Below are 22,421 nucleotides of genomic sequence, written 5' to 3'. Positions count from 1 at the left end.
GGTTCTCAAAGTGGGGTCCGCGGGCCCCTGGTGGTCCGCGAGCTAAAGCCAGGGGGTCCGCGAAATAATTTACAACCTAACGTTTTTTTCCATGCTATGAGTCATGTTTTCTTTATCATCTGAAAACATGCTGTTTATTCCTAAGTAACTTATATAAAGCATTTAAAATAAACAATACAAAATAGACACTTAAAGTTTTCTATAGATGGATAATCTATGTCTTTGCGTCAAGTAGACTATTCGCTGCTGTTGATTTTGCGGGACGTGCGCCAGAAAGGAGACAGAGAGACGGCATGAACCCGCATCCGGTTCTTTTCTGTATTTTTAAAAGGCATGACATTTTGTAGTCATTTATAATGTAGCCTATACACAAATAAAAAAATGGACACTTTACCGTTTCGGATGATGCACTCTTGTCTTATCTATGACCATAAATAAGAGTATTCCTGTTTCCACTGCTGAGGAAAAATTCCCATGTAATTGCGCGCCGGCGTCTCGCGTGCGCGCACAATAGTCAGTTCTAGCACTGCTACTGTAGATTTGACATTAGAAGTCTGATCATTATCAAAATAAAAGTGCATAGTGACAGGGCCGTACCCACAACTGAGGTTGCAAGGATGCACATCGCGATGATACTGACCTTCTCGTCTGAGGTGCTTCAGCAGACTAACAACGATAGCTCGTCAATGTCAAAATGTTTGAGTCGGAATGAACTCAAAGTTCCCCGCACGACGTTTCAGTCAACGGTCATAAAGTGCGAGATAAGATGTAGGCCTTAATTAACTAAACTAAACAGCTGTTTTAGATAAAAGTTTTAAAAAACGACTGAAACAATCCGTTTGCAAAGTATTAATCAAGCTCAACTTTAACAAAGGAAAAAGCAGGTCAATAGAAACATACTGTGCCCATGAGATTAACATTATGGATTCATATATTTAACATATACTGTATGTTTTTTTTAGCTAATTACAGTAGCTCAAATTAACAACGCACGCACCTATTAAATATAATGCCGTTATCATTGTATTTATAGGCTTATGGGCTTTATTTGTGTGCAGAATAGGCCTAATTATTGAAACATTTCTCTTTTAAGGCCATTCCTGATTGGAATATGTGATTGTGTTTCGTGACATCTTGACAAAAAAAAAAAAAAATGTATGCCACTGACTGACATGCTTCTACTAAATCTATAGTTATCCAATTGTGGGGCCTTAAAACACCTTAAAATGCACATGTGTAGATCAAGAACATCAAAAATTCCTAAGTGAGGGATCCTAAGTGATTCCTAGCAAGATCACTTTCGTTACCTCTAGCTGTTTAGGAATTCCTGCATAGTACCCTGGGTGGAGACCATTCATTTTGTGCAAAAATATTTCATTTGCCGCTCACACATTAACTTTGTGCTCAATAACTGTTATAAATATGAGGGGGGTCCTTGGAATTTTTTTTCCCCTGAAAGGGGTCCCTGGCACCAAAATGTTTGAGAACCCCTGAGTTAAGGGATATACAATACAATTATTGGCTACAGGAGGACTTAAAGATAAGTTAGTACACTAACTACAAGTAGTGATTTATGATAGTTAAGTAGTGATTTATGATAGTTAGACTTTTATATTAAGAAGAACATTCTTAAAAAGTACTTTTTGGAATACAAAAAAAGTTTTTAAAAAAAATGTTATACTTTATGAATGCAGTCCCAAGTTTGACATCAAAATGCCTTTGGTTCTGAAGTTTCTAGAGGACAAAAGTTAAAGTATGTTCCTCGCTGCACACAAAGCTGACTGAATATGGAGTCATATGGGTTTACTGTGATGGGGTTTCACAATCTGTGGTCGTGGAGTTCATGAACCTGAAATAGCTCATGTTTAAAAAGTTTAAGACTGCTAAACATTAATCTAAAATAAAAGCCATATTGAAAAATGAATAAATAAATAAATAAATACCACAGAAGATATAAAGTAACTGTATCTTAATGTTTAAAGCCCTGTGCTCAACTTTAACATACACAAAGTTCACACACACACATTTGCATGGGATATTCTCCAAAATGTATTTTAATTAAAATTAAACAAGGTTGTATTGTAGTCATGATCACAAAATTATAGAACACATGCACAAACCCAATGTGTGACGTCACATATAAGGTTTAGGACGATAACTATAGGATTTAAACATTCAAGAGTTAAATATGGTAATCGATAAGCACTCATCTGCAAGTAAAAAAATCATACACGAGGCCTGAGAAGCACAAATCTCCTGAGTGATGCTGTTACAAGAGAAAAATACACTCAAAAACTACAGCTGAACAACTTCAAAAATCACGTGTCAGTCTCTCTCAATCTCTGTGCACGAGCGCCACCGCGCGGTTCACCAAGTTAAGTCACTCGACACAGGACGTGTCATTTCTTTCAGTTCTAGCAATCAATAAAAACATATAAAGGCCTGAATATATGAAAAGATATATTTAAGCAACACAGGTTCAACATCCATCAACTGTGCCTGTTAAAAGCCTGTTAAAATGACGAACTACTTTCGTCTAGGCTGTCATTTAGACTTTTTATGTCACAAATAATTTACAAAAATCTTGTTTCTGGTCTTCACACATTTCCAGACTGAAAATCTCACAAATATCTAAGGTTATGAGAATACTTTCTTTGTATTTTAATTTCTGAGAACGGTTTTTCACATCACGTGCACGACTCAAGAGACAAGATCATAGCGATAATTTTCTAACACACCACACCCATGTAAATAAAGTATAGTCCTACCTATTTGTAGCTCATTTCATCGGCTGCCTGTGGCGTTAAACTCTTCGTCTAGCCGAAAAACATAATGCGAGTTCATCAGTTACCGACCGTCCTCAGGAGACGAAAACAACCAATTTGCCGCCGAAAAGCACCCGTGACATCACGTGAACATGGCACGTTAGGCCGTAAAGCGGCGTCAGAGCCGTTAAATATGAAGTAGTGCCTGTACATGGGTACTTTTTTTGTTGTGTTTTTATATTAATTGATGTGACTACAACTTTTATGTCGTGAAATCTTTAAAAAAGTGTAGAGAAAGTTTGCAGGTGCCACTTAAGTAAATGGCCGCGGGCGTCACGTGACCTGGACGGGATCTCAATCAGATTATTTATTATATTTATGCGAAAATATAATTGAACAACAACAAAACGATGTGTCTTGCAGTGTATTGAGCTTTTAATGTGTCACTCACACTTCAAAAATTATTTTGATGGAACACAGTGAGAATAAATGCTCCCTGATTTTCGTGGTGCATTGTGGGAATTAATAGGAGGCAAACGTTTCAGAGCACACTGTAAGGATTTTGCGATTGAGACAGCCCTTAATTTGATGATTCCCTAAGGAGATGATTGAGACACACTATTGAATCAGTATCTCTTGAGTTTAACATTGTTTGTTTCACATGGATAGTTTCGTTTCTGACCCTCAGGAGTCGCCATATGTTCAAAACTTGTTCTGATGGTCCACTGATTCGAAGCTGGAAACCAAATTTATAGCTCTTAAAAGCCTGATTAAACACAATCACAATAAAACAGGACAGAGAATCTGCACAATGTTTTTAATCCAGTTCAAACAGAAGAAGAGCTGCAGCAAACATGGAGAATCAGAGCTGGAACAGAAGAATCAGTGTCCTGAGAATAGAGAGAAAGCACATCAAGATGGCCTTGTGCTCGTGCATACATGTGTTTTAATGCACAGGTCATTCCCTGGTCACCCAATTCATCATCTTGATCAAGACTCAATCTGGGGTGTCGAGATCGAGATCGGTCGCTCACACACACAACTCAACGTTTGCAGGAAACACACCCCAGAAGTCGATCACAAACGTGCATGACACGGAAACACTCGCTTGTGAAAACAGCATCAATAAATGCATATGATGACCTTTGACCTGGTCTTTGGTATCTAGCTGTGCAGGGACTGAAGGCAGTTTGCTTGGTTAAGGTGAGCAGGTTTGATCACCTGATTGTACAAATGCAACAATTCACGTTTGTTTGGTTTTGCCACGAGAAAAAAAAGACAAAAAGAAAGAAAGGAGGGATTCACGTCCAGCATTCCAGATCCCGCACAGTCTTCGGGAAGCGCGTTTGCCTCCCGTCATCGTGGCAGCATGAGGTACGTAGTGTAAATCTCCACACTTCACAACAACGCTTCATGAGTGATTATATTCATAGCATCTTAAAAATAATGAGTTCACGTAAAAACATCACAGTACTTCCTGAGAGAGACGCCTTCCTGTAGCGGAAAGCCAACATGCGAGATCGGACATTAGCGAGGATGATCGTGCAGAGATTCTGCTCTGGTTTGTGGAATGATTTGATGGTTACGCTGAGAACTTCATCACACCACTCATGGGTGAATCTCATGAAACCTCTGAGGAAAAACATGATATTTATCACATGAAAATCAGCAGATATAAATGAGAAATTCTGTTTTGCATTAAGAAAATGATGGACGTTTCAAATTGTGAGGCTATTATCATGACAATGAAATGGTTCTAAAAACAGACCTAAATTTCCTTATAAAAAATGTATTATATTATAATAGTGCTGTCAAATCAATCAATCACATCTAACAAAAATTATTTCAATTATATAATATATCTAAATATGTTTGTGTGTGTGTGTGTATATATATATGTATATATAAAATTGCTGTCACATCGATTAATCGTGATTAATCACATCTAACAAAAAGTTTGTAATTATATTATGCGTTTATGTGTATATAAACATACACACAAATATATATTATATAATATATATTATATTTATATATAATTGCAGTCCACTTAATTAAATGTGATTAATCGCATCTTACATAACTTGTGGGTGTATATATATATATATATATATATATATGCATACATACACACACACACAAACATAAACGATACATATATATATTATTGCTGGCAAATCAATTAATCATGATTAATCACATTTAACATAAATGTTTGTGTATATACACAGATGTGATTAATCATGATGAATTGATTTGACAGCACTAATATATATATATATATATATATATACATATATATTTATTTATTTATTAGGGCTGTCAAACGATTAATCGTAATTAATCGAATCCAAAATAAAAGTTTGTGTTTGTGGGTGCACTGTGTATAATTATTTTATATATATATATATAAATACACACACTTGCTTGTATATATTTAAGAAATATTTTCATGTATATAGATTTATATATAATTTTTATTATATATAAATATAAATATTTTATACATAAATAATATTTTTTTTCTTAAATATACAATGTTTGTGTATTTATTTATATACAAAATAATTATACACAGTGCAGCCACATATATTATGTAAACACAAACTTTTATTTTGGATGCGCTTAATCTCGATTAATCGTTTGACAGCCCTAATATATATATATATTTTTTTTTTCTTCATGAGATTCACCCATATATATTTAAAAGTTGCCCTGAGATCCAGATGAAATAAACGTATGAGCAGATCCCACAGCGTGCCGATCGCTCGTTCACACATCGACTGAGACATTCAGCTGGTTTCTGAGGTATTCGACTGTTGTTCTGAGAGACAGACGGGCTCCGAAGTCATCAAACGTTTGCGAGAACCGTCTAGAAGATCCCGGGAATTCCTCTTCCCTAGCGATCCCGTTCCTCGGGTCCAGACGGATGCATAGAAGAGAGTCAGTGAGGTCCCGTCATAAAACCACGTCAGCATTTCTGATTCTGACGAATTCAAATCGATACTAAAAACAACTAAAATAAAAACTCATTCAGAAAAGGTCTGAACTACAGATCCTGAGGTAAAAGACATTCCCGTAACGTTCCACCGCTGAATGCTTGAGGTATGAATGTAAAATGAGGAAAACTTGAGAGAAAAACTTAAAAAGTCACGAAAACAATCAGAAGACGGATCGAAACACACTCTAAATAAAAATCTTCAAGTTCTGTAAAACCTGCCCGTCGTTTGGCTGAACGTTCTGATTGTTTTTAGCGTTTTCTTAAACGCCGGGCGTCGTTCGTGAAACACAAGCACATTAAATCTATTCTTACATTAAATTGATTGTGAGGTTTTAGAAACATGTATATCTCTTGATTATTTTAATTCCTTTCTATGTAAAGCACTTTTACCAAAGTGAATGAAATGTGCCACATAAATAAACTTACAGTACGAGTGTTTTTGAACGGTTAACTTGTGATTCCTGAATGAGGCCCAGCGATGCTCTTTTATGCACATGCGTCCATGTACGTGAGTGTGTTTCCGAACACGCGGACAGCCGATGTCGACAGCAGAGAATGAGGTACTGATTGTGCAACAGTTTGCGGTCGGCTCGGGTTACGGGGAGCCGCTGGTGGACGGTTCCGCGGAGCTCCGCCCCTTGGGGGAAGCGGAAGAGGCGGGGCTTTGGCTGGGGGCGGAGCTAGAGAAGGGTCGAGCCGGAGGGGCGTGAGACACACACACACCCGCAGATGCAGACGCCGACTTCTGCGCGAACAGATTTCCTGTCATAGAAATACACATTAACAATAAACTGATTAATAGTGATGCACTGAATATATAAATATATACACATATGCATTCTTGATTGAACGAGTAAATGATGAAATGCCGTTCACTCACATACACACACACACACACACTAACCCGACCCCTAAACCTACCCATCACACACACACACACACACACTAACCTGAACCCTAAACCTACCCAAACCACACACACAGACACACACGCACACACACACACACACGCATACACACTAACCCGATCCCTAAACCTACCCAACACGCACACACACACACACACACACACACACACACACACCTGAGTAAATGATGCCGTTGACTTCCACTGACACGCTGATACTCGCTGCTCCGGTGGAGGAAATACTCATGGCCAGATCCTGCTTCTCTTCTGCAAAAACAAACACCTTATTAACACACACACATCAGTGCGCCTCACACACACACAGCGTCCCTCACACTGACCCCTGGCCGGCGCCCCGAGCCGCAGGTTCATGGGCATCTGCGAGGCCATGGCCATCAGGTTGTGCTGGAAGGCCTGATGCATGAGTCTCTGCTGCTCCTCAGCCAGGCGGATCATCTTCCGCTCCGGCGCCTCCGTCTCCAGCTTCTCTCGGAGATGCTCCAGCGTGGAGGCCCTCAGACCCGCCTGGGGCCCCGGATCCAGCGTGGAGGCCCTCAGACCCGCCTGGGGCCCCGGATCCAGCGTGGAGGCCCTCAAACCCGCCTGGGGCCCGAGAGCCAGAGAGAGCGAGGGAGAGCGGCCCGCCAGCAGAGAGGAGACGCCGTCCTCTGGGGGAGAGAGACCAGAACACGATTAATCGCATCCAAAATAAAAGTATTAGTTTACATTATATATGTGTGTGTGGTGTGTATAATTCATTTGTATATAGAAATACACACACATGCATGTATATATTTAAGAAAAATGTGTTATTAATATATCAAATATTTATATTTATATCTAATATTAATTATGTATCAATAAAGTATATACATGCAAATAATCCTTAAATATATACATTCATGTGTGTGTATTTATATATCCAAATTAATTATACACACCACACACAAATATATTATGTAAACACAAACTTTTATTTTGGATGCGATTAATCGTGATTAATCATTGCCTATCCCTACTATACACACACACACACACACCAAAATTAATTATGCAAACCTCATCAAACACATTCTTAAAAATAAAGGTTCCAAAAGGCTTTTTTAACTGTGATGTCATAGAACCATTTTTGGTTCCTCAAAGAACCTTTCAGTGGTCACAATTTTCTACTTAGTGCGAAGAACAATAAACAGGACACTTCTGCACTTTAGTGGTTCTGTGGATGTTCAGTGAGGGTGCAGTTCATGCTCTGGCCGACAGGAGGCGCTCTAACAGCACAGATACAGCAGCACACTGAGCTGAACACGTGGACAAACAATTGGGTTTCTTTTGTTTTAAACAGCATGAACATGTGTTCACTCGCTCAACACACCGGATATTAGTGTTCCTGAACTACGACTGAATGACTTTCAGCAGATCTACTCGTTTACAACTGGAAGAAGACCACAAACATTCAAGGCTCATGTTCTTCACAGGGGTGTTTAGTACACATTTGTGTCCAATCAAATCCTCTCTAGAGTAAGAAAGTCCCGCCTCCTAAAGCCAGGCTGTGACGATTGATTATGATTTAACTTTTTTATCTTTAATTAGTGTGTAATGTTGTTGTTCGAGCATAAACAACATCTGTAAAGACTACAACACACGGCTGGAAGAACTACAGTGAGCTTCTTCACGGATTAATGACATCACTAACCCTAATATTTACATAAACCCCGCCCCAATTTACAGATTATCATGACACAATATGCTAATCAATGACTAGAAGAGAGTTAACTCAGAAACTAGGGCTGTGCAAAAATTTATTGCGATTTATCGCATCCAAAATAAAAGTCTGTGTTTACATAATATATTTGTGTGCGCTGTATATAATTATGTTGTATATATAAATACACACACATGCATGTATATATTTAAGAAAATGTGTTATTCATATATAAAATATTTATATTTATATAATATAGATTATGTATTAATAAATATATACAGAATTTAAGCACAAATAATTCTTAAATATATACATGCATGCATAGGTATTTATATATACAAAATAATTATATACAGCACACACAAATATATTATGTAAACACAGACTTTTATTTTGGATGCGATTAATCGCAATTAACTTTTGCACAGCCCTATCAGAAACATAAATTCATCAGCCTAAACATTTCAATTTTTTTTAGCGTTTTATGTTACACACACACACAAACACACACAAGCTCTTGAAGCTCCGCCCCCTCTGTGCCGGGAGCAGCAGCTCATTTGCATTTAAAGGAACAAACACAAAAACTGCATTTTTTTTTACTCGCCCTCAAAAAGTGATGATTTTAACATGCTATAAAAAATATCTGAGGGGTATCTGGGCTGAAACTTCACACACACACACACACACACACACACACACACACACACACACACACACTGATGGAGACATCAGAGACTTATTTTACATCTTGTGAAAAGGGCATTATAGGACCCGATAATGTTTAATGTTCACTCAACTCACCCAGTCCCTTCTTCAGAGACGGTCCTGGAAGTCCGTTCAGGGCCCCGAGTGCCGACAGATGCATCTTGGGAGAGGTCATGATGTGGGGGGCGGAGCCAGAGCTAAAGCGGAACAGGCTGTTGCTGTAACTGGGCCGACGGCCTTCGCGCCGGTTGCTGTCGATGGCGGCCTGGAGCTCACCGGGAGAACTCAGCGCCTTCCGCTCACACTCGTACGGATACAGGTACTTCATATACCTGAGAGAGAGAGAGAGAGAGAGAGAGAGAGAGAGAGAGAGAGAGAGACGGACGTCAACACTACTAAAACACAACTAGCAGACACTGATGAAACCACTCTCTCTCTCTCTCTCTATTATTTTTTTTTTCAATTTCAAAAGAGCATTTTTAGCATGACAATATAAAAAATTAGCATAATAAAACAAAGAAACAAAAACAAAAAATATGTATAGATCATGTCATATGTAGCATAGTAGATAAATAAATACAATCCATCTTAATAAATGACTAGAAGTGTGTGTAAATCTCTCTCTCTCTCATATAAATACTATTCAATACTATTACCCATTGCAAATCAAGTTTTTTTAATGCAAAATTTGCAGACTTTCATGCACGCTAAAATGTGCGTTTCCACAGAATATATATTTGGTAAGCACAGATCCAATTAAAGAGAGATCGACAGGATGTTCCTGTTTCCACCCCCACACTAAAGCGACCAAATCAAATCAATAAATCAATAAATCTTTCACCTCAAGCTAATTAGTGTGAGGCAGAATCAGATGAGGAGAGAGAGAGACAGTGTAAGGTCTGTCATGTGCCTATTTATTATAATTTTGATGATCATGGCTTACAGTTTATGAAAACCTTTTCACAATATTCTCATTTTGACTTTGGTGTTTTCATAAGCTGTGAGCCATAATCATCACAATTATATTAAATAAAGGCTTGAAATATCTCACTTTGCATGTAATGAGTCTATATAATATATTAGTTTGACTGTTTAACTTGAATTACTGAAATAAATGAACTTTTGCACCATATTCTCATTTTTCGAGTTTCACCTTTTACGTGACCCTGGCTCTTGAGTCTCGAGTCTCAAGGGTGTTTCCGTGGCAACAGCCAACAATACATCGTATAGGTCAAAATGACCGATTTTTCTTTTATGCCAAAAATCATTCGAATATTAAATAAAGATGGCGTTCCATGAAGATATTTAGTACATTTCCTAGCGTAAATATATGAAAGAAATATTTTTGTGAGTGGATGCAAAATCGCAAACATAAATGCACAACTTTAAAGAGGATTTTCTCAATGTTTTTGATTTTTTTGCATCCTCAGATTCCAGATTTTTAAAAGTTTTATCTCGGCCAAATATTGTCCAAACCACACGCTTGTTTATTCAACTTACAGATGATATATGAATCTCAATTTAAACAAATTCCAGGGTCCAGGGTCACACATATATATATATATATATATATATATATATATATATAGAGAGAGAGAGAGAGAGAGAGAGAAAGAGAGTGTGTGTGTGTCGTACTGTGTGCGCAGCGTGAAGGCGGCGCTGGTGATGGAGGTGGGCAGGTTCAGACCCTTGGTGATCTCTCTCCAGATCTTCTTGTTGATGACCTCCACCAGTCCGCCCTTCTCCGTCACCAGTTTATACAGCATGAACAGATCCAGGACCTGTTTCGCCATGATGGGGATCCGGTTCACCGGAGTCCCTGCGGAAAACACACTGGCATCAGAGAGAGTGTGTGTGTGTGTGTGTGTTCAGAAACATTCAGACACTCGTGAGTTTTACTGCAACACCTGACTGCTATAAAGCAGCCCAAACCACGATCCATAAATCATCCGTGACGCGCGGAATAAACCGATAATCCTAATAAACATTTCCTCTGCCGAGTGATGGAGCTCACTATGGGCTGTGTGGTTGCTTAGCAACAAAACAATCTGAGATCAATGAACAGCACATTAATATAGAACTCAACTGTGTGTGTGTGTGTGTGTGAGTCGGTTTTGTTGTTGTTTTATAAGATAATTTTACATTTATTTGGGTTAAATGTGTTATTTTGTTATCTGACTACTATTTAAATGCAAGTTTTATTTGAATATTCAAAAGTTGTTTCCATGGCTACGAGCACGCTTCATTTCACCTCAGACTGAACCACTGAAGGCAGATGTTGCTCCAGAGGTCAGAGGTCAGCTCACACACACACACTTCAAAGGCACAGGTGGGATACGGGTGGAAACACACACATGATCATCCTCAGCTCAGGGACTTCTGCCACACACACACACACACACTAGTGTGTGTAAGACGCTATAGTTCATTTATTCTTCATACCAGTGACATTTAGATGTGATTTCTCCACTATAGATAATGTGAGAACTGTTGAAGGTGTGTGTGTGTGTGTGGTGAGATTCTTATCAACAGTGTCCTATAGAAACTCAGTCACATGACGGCTTTATGATCTCGTTCCACAAAGCAAAACATGAAACCGAAACGTGCGAGAACGTGCCATGAAAAACACTCCGAGTTCAAAGGTCACGTGACGTGCCCCGACACGCACACGTCAGCACAAAAGCACTTCAGTGTGTGTTTTTTGCTCGGCATTATGGGAGATCAGGTCCAGAGACATCTCTGCAGTTCTTTAATGCCTCTGACCATCGACACAACATCAAACAATTAGTACAACCGCAGGGGTCAAAGGTCAGGCTGAGGTTATTGATGGCTGAATTAAAGCGCTGGTCAGCAAGATGCCACACAGAGGACAGAGAATGAATGGAGGAGAGACAATAGAAACAGTCCTGAATGATTAATACTGACACACACACACACACACACCATCCTCTAGTGCTGAACACTGAGGAGAGAGCGATGGAAACAGAACATATATGTGTGTGTGTGTGTGAGAGAGAGAGAGAATACGTGTACAACAAACAGTCATGCAGCTTCATATTTTTGCTGAGAATAGTTTTTTTGATGAATATAAAGTTGATAATAACAGCATTTATCTAAAATAAATGAATCTTTTGTGAGATTACAAATGTCTTTACCGTCACTTTTGATCAAATTAGTGCATTTTTTAAAGAAATAATTCAAGGAAAATGTGACTGAGCCCAAATATAAAGCTGTATTTTACACTGGAGTCACATTAGGAGTGTTACTACACAGAAGCTCAGTGTTTCTGCCGGACAGACTCAATATAAACACCCGATTGGCCCAGAGCTTCAGTGAGGCGCCGCCGCTGGATGGAGCTGCGTCCTGATTGGCCCTCGCCTAACACTCCCATCATGCCTTGCTGGCTTGATTCTCCCAGTGGGACGAGCCCGTCAGGAGAGGACTGATTAATGGCAGGCGGGGTCAGAGGTCACGCTGCGTTTGAGGCCCTCGTACTTCTGTGTGTGTGTGTGTGCACATGAAGAGCATCGGGAAAACGTGCAAAAGCGTGCAAAACACACACTATCGCACGCATATATAAACTAAAAATATAAGCAATTCCTTCGATGCGATTCGGCAAGATAAACTAAAGGGTGACGGCGTTTGACCTTTAACCCGATCCGCTGAGAGCAGCGTTCTGCCTGAACTCGATCAATATCCTGACAGCCGTACATCAGCCGGCGCATTAAATATGGCTGATTTCACATGACGGACGTGCGGTAAATAATTCAGAGGAGAGTGGCTCCACACGACACACACACACACACACACTCTCGCGCATGCACACACAGATAAACACTCTAAAGCACGTACACACACATACACTCTAAAAAATGCTGGGTTGTTTTAACCCAATTTTGGGTCAAATATGGACAAACCCAAAATGTTGGGTTAAAAATGTAATGTAAAAATTTAACCCAACGGCTGGGTTAGTCCATATTTGACCCAAAGTTGGGTTAAAACAACCCAGCATTTTTTAGAGTGTACACTCACGCACACACAGGGAACAAGTTTCTCCAAGAACGCACGGATGATTCGGGGACTTCACACACACACACACACACACACACACACACACACACGCTCCTGCACTCAGGTTTGATTTATTTTTAATGGCAGGGACATAAAAGGTAACGCTCAATGACTGCAGGGAATCTGCTATATTTAGTCTGGCATGTACCTCATGACTGACGGATTCTCACACACACACACACACACACTATACATCAACATACACACACACTACTAGTCAAAAGGTTTGGATCGGTAAGATTTAAAAAAAGAAGTTAAAACAATTATTTATGGGTTACTCCAATGTCCAGAAGCATACACAGACATTTCAGCATCATTACTCCTTCAGTCACATGACCCTTCAGAAATCACTCCAATATGAGGAACATTTATGATTATTATCAGTGTTGTGTACAAATTTGTTTTCAGGATTCTTTGATGAATAGTAAGTAAAAAAGAACAGCATTCCTCTGAAATAGAAGCTTTTGTAACATTATAAATGTCTTTACTGTCACTTTTGATCAATTTAATTAATTAATCCTTGAGGAATAAAAGTATTGATTTCTTTTCCCCATAAAATAAAATGTTGAACGGTAGCGGTTAATGTTACAAAAGCTTCTATTTCAGAGGAATGCTGTTCTCATGAACTTTCTATTCATCAAAGAATCCTGAAATAAAAATGTTAATAACTGTATTAACACTGATAATAATAATAACATAAATGTTTGTTGATCATCAGATCCTCATATTAGAGTGATTTCTGAAGGATCATGTGACACTGAAGACTGGAGTAATGATGATGAACATTCGGGAATAAATTACACTTTACTGTATATTCACATAGAAAACAGATGATTTACATTGTAATATATATATTCATTTTTTTTGTATTTTTAATTAAGTAAATGCAGCCCTGGTGAGACTTCTATTAAAATCATTAAACAGCTCACCGATCTCAAACCTTTGACTGGAGTAAACATGCATTAATATTATGATCTGTTTGTGTTTACCAGCAATCCTGAAATCAATACACTCAAATATGAGTGAAATAGACAGTGACGCTGAGACTATCAGCCAAACAAACTCTCCGAGGATTAAACGTGACTCTTTCTCAGTGGAAAACTACGTTGAAACATTTCCATATGCACGCAAAAACATGTCATACACCACAGGAAAAAGAAAAAAAGAAATCACAAACAAATCCTGGCAGAAAGAAATTTCCATTTTCTGCATCAAATGAATCGCATTTGTTTACAAGAAGAGAAAGCAGAATCACGCTTATCGGCTTAAAATCATCTTACAGTTCATTAAAAACATCTGGATCAAAAAAAAAATCAATGGAGTTGAACTGGTAACACTTTCATTTGTTAAAGGAGTAGTTCTCTTTTAAAAAAACTTTAGCTGATAATTTACTCGCCCCCGTGTCATCCAAGATGTCCATGTCTTTCTTTCTTCAGTCGAAAAGAAATTAAGGTTATTGATGAAAACATTCCAGGATTTTCTCCATATAATGGACTTCAATGGGGTCCAAACGGTTCAAGGTCCAAAAGACAGTTTCAGTGCAAACTGTTCAAAGGGCTTCAAACGACACCAGACGATGAATAAGGGTCTTATCAAGTGAAACGATCGCTCATTAATTTTTTTTTACAAAGTTTACGTTTTATAAGCTCAAATGGTCGCCTTGCTCTGTTCTGTGATGCGCGTTCATGACTCTCGTGTTCAAACTCGTTCATCAAAATGAACGAACCTTTTTTTCGTGTCATTTGGTTCATTCAACAAACGAAATGAACAAGTTGACTCTGGAAAAGATTTGTTCATTTTGATGAATGAGTTCAAACAGGAGAGTCACGAACGCGATATTAACAATACCGTGTGCGATAAATCCAGTGATATTAACAATACCGTCTGCAAAAAATCCAGAGATATTAATATCATCTGCAATAAATCCAGTGATATTAATACCATCTGCAATAAATCCAGTGATATTAACAATACTGTCAGCAATAAATCCAGTGATATTAACAATACCGTCTGCAATAAATCCAGTGATATTAACAATACCGTCTGCAATAAATCCAGAGATATTAACAATACCGTCTGCAATAAATCCAGAGATATTAATACCATCTGCAATAAATCCAGTGATATTAATACCATCTGCAATAAATCCAGTGATACCATCTGCAATAAATCCAGTGATATTAACAATACCGTCAGCAATAAATCCAGTGATATTAACAATACCGTCTGCAATAAATCCAGTGATACCATCTGCAATAAATCCAGTGATATTAACAATACCGTCAGCAATAAATCCAGTGATATTAACAATACCATCTGCAATAAATCCAGTGATATTAACAATACCGTCTGCAATAAATCCAGTGATATTAACAATACCGTCTGCAATAAATCCAGTGATATTAACAATACCGTCTGCAATAAATCCAGTGATACCATCTGCAATAAATCCAGTGATATTAACAATACCGTCAGCAATAAATCCAGTGATATTAACAATACCATCTGCAATAAATCCAGTGATATTAACAATACCATCTGCAATAAATCCAGTGATATTAACAATGCCGTCTGCAATAAATCCAGTGATATTAACAATACCGTCTGCAATAAATCCAGTGATATTAACAATACCGTCTGCAATAAATCCAGTGATATTAACAATAACGTCTGCAATAAATCCAGTGATATTAATACCGTCTGCAATAAATTCAGTGATATCAACAATACTGTCTGCAATAAATCCAGTGATATCAACAATACTGTCTGCAATAAATCCAGTGATATTAATATCGTCTGCAATAAATCCAGAGATATCAACAATACTGTCTGCAATAAATCCAGTGATATTAATACCGTCTGCAATAAATCCAGTGATATTAACAATACCGTCTGCAATAAATCCAGAGATATCAACAATACCGTCTGCAATAAATCCAGTGATATTAATACCGTCTGCAATAAATCCAGAGATATCAACAATACTGTCTGCAATAAATCCAGTGATATTAATACCGTCTGCAATAAATCCAGTGATATTAATACCGTCTGCAATAAATACAGTGATATTAACAATACTGTCAGCAATAAATCCAGTGATATTAACAATACTGTCAGCAATAAATCCAGTGATATTAATACCGTCTGCAATAAATCCAGTGATATTAATACCGTCTGCAATAAATACAGTGATATTAACAATACCGTCTGCAATAAATCCAGTGATATTAATACCGTCTGCAATAAATCCAGAGATATCAACAATACTGTCTGCAATAAATCCAGTGATATTAATACCGTCTGCAATAAATCCAGTGATATTAATACCGTCTGCAATAAATACAGTGATATTAACAATACTGTCAGCAATAAATACAGTGATATTAACAATACTGTCAGCAATAAATCCAGTGATATTAATACCGTCTGCAATAAATCCAGTGATATTAATACCGTCTGCAATAAATACAGTGATATTAACAATACCGTCTGCAATAAATCCAGTGATATTAATACCGTCTGCAATAAATACAGTGATATTAACAATACCGTCTGCAATAAATCCAGTGATATTAATACCGTCTGCAATAAATATTAACAGTAACGCGCACTGAAGTACAGCGAGGCGTGTAACATGACTCCGGCTGATGAAGACGGCTCACCTGGACAGATAAAAGCAAGACAGCAGAGGACGGCACTCAAAAGCCTCGACGACGCGAAAAGTGAGACGGCCAATTTATGTGTAACCGGAGTGTGTGTGTGTGTGTGTGTGTGTGTGTGTGAGATCCTCCGGGGAGCAGAAGAGATCAGGATCTTATCAACACCTCATCGAAACACGAGCAGACCCTCATGGAGAAACACACTTCACACGCAGCTTATTCACATGAAACACACCCTAAGACCAAAAGGAAAGATGCTCTCGGGTCACACACACACACACCCGGAGGTCACACACACCCTGTCAGAGGTCAGATCAAGACAACAGCCACTTCCCATTATAATCAATGAGTAAAGATGAAGCCGTCAGCTGCAGAGAGATCATTAGTGCAGGAGACGGATGTTTTATTCACTGGTCTGGGGTCAGGCTGCGTTCATTTCAGCAAAAATACAGTACAAATGGGAATATACAGTAAAGTGTCATTTATTCCTGAATGTTCAGCATCATTACTCCAGTCTTCAGTGTCACATGATCCTTCAGGAATCACTCTAATATGATCAAGACACATTTATGATTATTATCAGTGTTAAAATATTTGTTTGTGGAAACTGTGATTTTTTTAGGATTCTTGGACGAATAGAAAGTTCAAAAGAACGTGTAGAACCGCACATACTAAATGAGGCAAGGGTGTCGAGTTACATACAAGAGATTTTAAGACAGGAAGAAATATGTTTCAAGGAAAAAACGTTATATATATATTTTAGTAATTGAAGTTTTAATGATTGACCACAGGGGGACTATAAAGATGTGAAGGTAGTTTTCCTAACAAGCGGTTTGTAATTGGTATGGCATTAAATTAAACTCGTCAAACAAGTTTAAGCGACGTATTACATCCACCTAGTTATTATCTAGTGGTAAATAGTATTGATGAAGCAATTCACAGACACATAATTAAGTACAATAATGTGATAATAACTATGAAAAACATGAGATTAATCACATTTAAAATCTGTGGGCGGGAGGCGAGAAGTAAAGAAAAGAGCGACGGGACATTAAACGGGACGAGAAGGCATTCATACCCATCCAGAGAGAAATGATAAATGCCTTTCAGCTTCTAACATATCATTTAAAATACATCCAGAATGTTATTTTGGACCGAAAACGCATTTACGCACTCTTATACTCAGAGATAAATATATAGGGACTAAGAATAAAGTGCTGATTCAAGGGCCCGCACCCTGTTTCTGTCTCAGATAAATCACTGGCTTCAGTCGAGGGAACTGTTGTTTAGCTATGAAGAAAGCTTCATGTCTTCCTCATGTTGTGACACTCTCTCTCTCTCTCTCTCTCTCTCTCTCAGTGTGTGTTTCAGAGGTTCATCAATCACGCTGTGGGACGTGCGCCCCTAATCCGGCCCGGCACACACACTTCATCAGGTTTCAGAGGCCCTTTCAGAAGCTTATTCTGGTGCATGAAACACACACATAATCTGATATTACAGTAGAAAACTGAACATTAACACTCGTGTTACTCCAAACCGGCACGAAACGGGATGTTTAGAAACTATATGTGGTCTAAAAACATTGACTTTCTATGGAAGCTTTTATCCGCCACAGAATAAATAATAAACAAAGGTAACAACTTTTTAAAATCAGTGAGATATTAAATTAGAATTATGAGATATAAAGTAACAATTGTGAGATATTAAGTCAAAATTGTGAGATATAAATTCAGAATTGTGAGACATAAACTGGCAACAGTGGGATAAAAAGTCGTGATTATCTTTTAAAATGTATTTTTAAAATAAATTTTATTTTGTGACGGAACATTTGGGAACATTTTCAGAGATTCCACCTTTATCAGAGCAAATGGAAAAATATTGAGATGCTGAATGTCATCAAAATTTGGAGAAAATTCACTTGAAAATATAAAAGTACAACTGCTGTTGTACTTTTTATAAAACGTTATGTGTAATATGTATTTTTAAAAATGTTATTTTTCATATGAAATTTTATGTAAACAAATATTGCATGGGGGATTTAAATATTAAAATATTTTTCTTTTATTTACTATTTTTAGTAAATTAAGACTGCTGTTGTATGTTTTTAACATGCATTATTTATTTTAAAATTACTTCATTTTTTTTTCTATCAAATGTTACATTTTCTTTTTAAATAAAATTAAAGGCTTTGTAAACAAATAATCCAATGGGATTGAATCACATTAGTATTTTAAATATTATAAATATATATATACACATACACACACGTTTTAGGCCACTTCCCATTTACACTGCTGTTGTATATTAAATATTTATATTTTGAAATGCATATAATATTTACAGTTTTAACATCTAATAAACTTAATGCGATGCATATTTGTCAGTCACACGTGTATGAAATACAAAATAACTAGATTTATACATTTATCACCAATTAAATTCAATTTCATACATTTTAACTAATTGTATATTAAATATGCATGCTCATTCTTAGCCAATTAAATAAATGCATTATATAAATATAATTATTAAAAAAAAACAAAAAAACAAATAGTCAATAATAAACAATGATTTTTTTGAGAGCAGAAATCGAACCTGTTTAATTTTTATGAGTTTAGTTTTGTTTTTGTTAAAGCTACACTGTGTAACACTGTTGTAGTTTATTCTTAGCTAAAAACACTTAGTTCTTTCAAAAATATATGTGCTCATTAATGTATATTTACTTGCAATAAAGTATTCTCGTGAGTGTATAATATGCCATTAAAAATACATACGGGTAAGGGGTTCTAATGTCGGTCGCCATTGAAAGTACATTAGCCAAAGAGGGACATACCCATTAATTCAAGCTTTTTCGCGTTTACATTTGGGTTAACATTCATGGACGAGGTCGAACTGGAAGCCATGTTAATCTTGGACTACATTGGCCACCGTAGGAGTTAAAACAAAATCGGAATTGAGAGGAACAGAAACTACAGTAATATTCACTGGATGGTCATATACCTTTTCACCACTAGATGGGGGTAAAAATCACACAGTGCAGCTTTAAAAACGGGACTTGGTTCTGTGCATGGCTGTTGATAGGATGTTGAGATGTGGGCGTGGCTCTCTCTAGAAGGGGCGGGGTGAGGGGTTTAAGAGCACTAGACTATTGGAGAATCCTGCACTTCTGGAAGATCCATTTTTGACATTTTGATTGAACATCAACGAGGTCAAAATATTTTTTTAAATACATGCAGAGACGAATTGTTGACAATAATAAGATCTATATCATACATTTAGAAAACAGATGAATTTCCATTAAATGGAGCGCTCTGATGAAGATCTGCACCTGTGACACACACATCGCACCACAACCGGAGCTGGTGTTGTGTTGAAAACATCTGTGTGACCTCCTTAACATCTCAACATGACGCTCGGGAACCGATCACTCGCATCCGGATCTTTATCAGGGCGCTTTTATTTGGGGAAGCTTTTACTTTACTACCTTCCAAAGTATAAAATTATTAGTGTATCGATGTGTGTAGTTCCTCCACCACTGTGTGAAATAAACTGAGTGCAGAGTTACACAGAAATAATGTGTGTGTGTGTGTGAGACACTCAAACAATCAGAAGCTCAAACCACTGAGAACACGGGCCTCAAACCCTGACGCTCCGTTACACAGCTGCGGAAAACCACACACACAGACGCACACTCTCTCTCTCTCTCACACACACACACACTTCCCTGTATTAAAGCAGTCGACACAGAAGTGAGATTCTGTGGTTTTCCTTCCCCAGAGTCTGAGAGTCACGAGACGCCGCAGCGATCCGCAGATTCCCTGTAACTCTCCATATCTGCACTGATCATATCTAGCGGACTTAAACACCACTGCACTCGTCAGGAGCGACAGATCGTCCAGCGGATACAGAAATCAAGACGTCTGATAGACACAAGACTCTCCAGGCGGCATTTATTACATCAGAAATACAGTGAAAATAATAAAATATTATTACCATTTAAAAGAACGGTTTTCAATGTGAATATACAGTAAAGTGTAATTTATTCCTGAATTTATCATCATTACTCCAGTCTTCAGTGTCACATGACCCTTCAGAAACCACTCTAATATGAGGATACATAAGAATCCTGACAACAAACATATGAACTGTGTTCAACACTGATAATAATCATAACTGTGTCTTGATCACCAGGATCAGCTATCAGCTATCAGCTACGCTCCTCGAAGTGGTTTGCTTTTTAACGTGCCACGAGTTGCAACCGAATTGGGAAGAACTGCTTTCTCTTATTTAGCACCTTGGGGGTGGAATAATCTACAAAAAGAGCTAAAGTTAGAAACCCTTATGTCCATTAATGAATTTAAAACTACTGTAAAGAGTGTTGTGATGGAGACATGTTCTTGTTTTTCTTGAGTATCATTATGTTCTTAACTTAACTTAATTGTGTTCTTAACTTCTTTTATCATGAAAATGTAACTTTTATTATGTATAATATGGTGTTTATTATGTATGTATGTGTTGTGTTTTGGCTGCTACCTTGGCCAGGTCTCTCTTGTAAAAGAGATTCTGAATCTCAATGGGATTTCCTGGTTAAATAAAGGTATACACTCTAAAAAATGCTGGGTTGTTTTAACCCAACTTTGGGTCAAATATGGACTAACCCAGCCGTTGGGTTAAATTTTTACATTACATTTTTAACCCAACATTTCGGGTTTGTCCATATTTGACCCAAAATTGGGTTAAAACAACCCAGCATTTTTTAGAGTGTAAGTTATGATTATTATCAGTGTTGAACACAGTTCATATGTTTGTTGTCAGGATTCTTATATGAGGAATTCAAAGGAACATCATTTATTTGAATTGAAATATAATCTTTCGTAACATCATAAATGTCTTTACTGTTATCAAAAAAATCACAATGACAACAAATGTTAAATGTTTTAAATGTTAGTTTACAGTGGTGTGAATAAGTTTTGGCACCCATGCTAAAGTTGCCTAAAAAGAGGAATAAAAAATCATCTTTTGGATATTGATCTTAATGCCTTAATTAGAAAAATGAGGAAAACTCCAACCTTTAAGGACACCAATTTTCTTTGTGAATGAATAATGTATCATAAATAAATAAATGTTTTTCCTTAAAATGCAGGGTGCATAAGTCACGGCACCCCTATGTTAAATTCCCATAGAGTCAGGCAGATTTTTATTTTTAAAAGCCAGTTATTTCATGGATCCAGGATAATATGCATCCTGATAAATAAAATATCCCTACATCATCACACACCTTCCACCACACCTAGAGATTGGCATGGTTTTACCTCAGTTAGCCTAATAGCTGGTTTGATTTGCATTGAAAGATGATCTTATGGAAAGTACCCCATGCCGATCTCTAGGTGTGGTGGAAGGTGTGTGATGATGATGTGGGGATATTTTAATCCCAAAGGCCAAATTATCCATATTATCCTGGATCCATGAAATAACTGGCTTTTAAAAATAAAAATCTGCCTGACTCTATGGGAATTTATCATAGGGCTGTCCTGACTTATGCACCCTGTATTTTAAGGAAAAACATTTATTTATTTATGACACATTATTCATTCACTAAGAAAATTGG

At 37.4% G+C, this 22,421-nt stretch overlaps 1 protein-coding gene across 1 annotated transcript in view; it reads right to left on the bottom strand.

Annotated features, from left to right (window-relative positions):
• Positions 1-5,245: 5,245 nt before the first annotated feature.
• LOC120487663 (AT-rich interactive domain-containing protein 3B) overlaps positions 5,246-22,421 on the bottom strand; it is a 43,545-nt gene continuing 26,369 nt past the window's right edge. Inside the window, exons 5-9 of the mRNA XM_039683932.2 lie at positions 10,719-10,902; positions 9,180-9,415; positions 7,015-7,341; positions 6,851-6,940; positions 5,246-6,528 (exon numbers count right to left, since the gene is read on the bottom strand). Coding sequence (XP_039539866.2) covers positions 6,362-6,528; positions 6,851-6,940; positions 7,015-7,341; positions 9,180-9,415; positions 10,719-10,902 — 1,004 coding nt within the window. The 3' untranslated portion in view covers positions 5,246-6,361. The remainder of the gene's footprint in view (positions 6,529-6,850; positions 6,941-7,014; positions 7,342-9,179; positions 9,416-10,718; positions 10,903-22,421) is intronic.

Source organism: Pimephales promelas, chromosome 10 (assembly GCF_988280905.1).
Source record: "Pimephales promelas chromosome 10, fPimPro1.hap1.1, whole genome shotgun sequence".
In the NCBI taxonomy this organism is placed as follows: domain Eukaryota; kingdom Metazoa; phylum Chordata; class Actinopteri; order Cypriniformes; family Leuciscidae; genus Pimephales; species Pimephales promelas.
The sequence above is the reverse complement of the archived record's forward strand: the minus strand, read 5'-3'. Positions and strand labels throughout refer to the sequence as shown.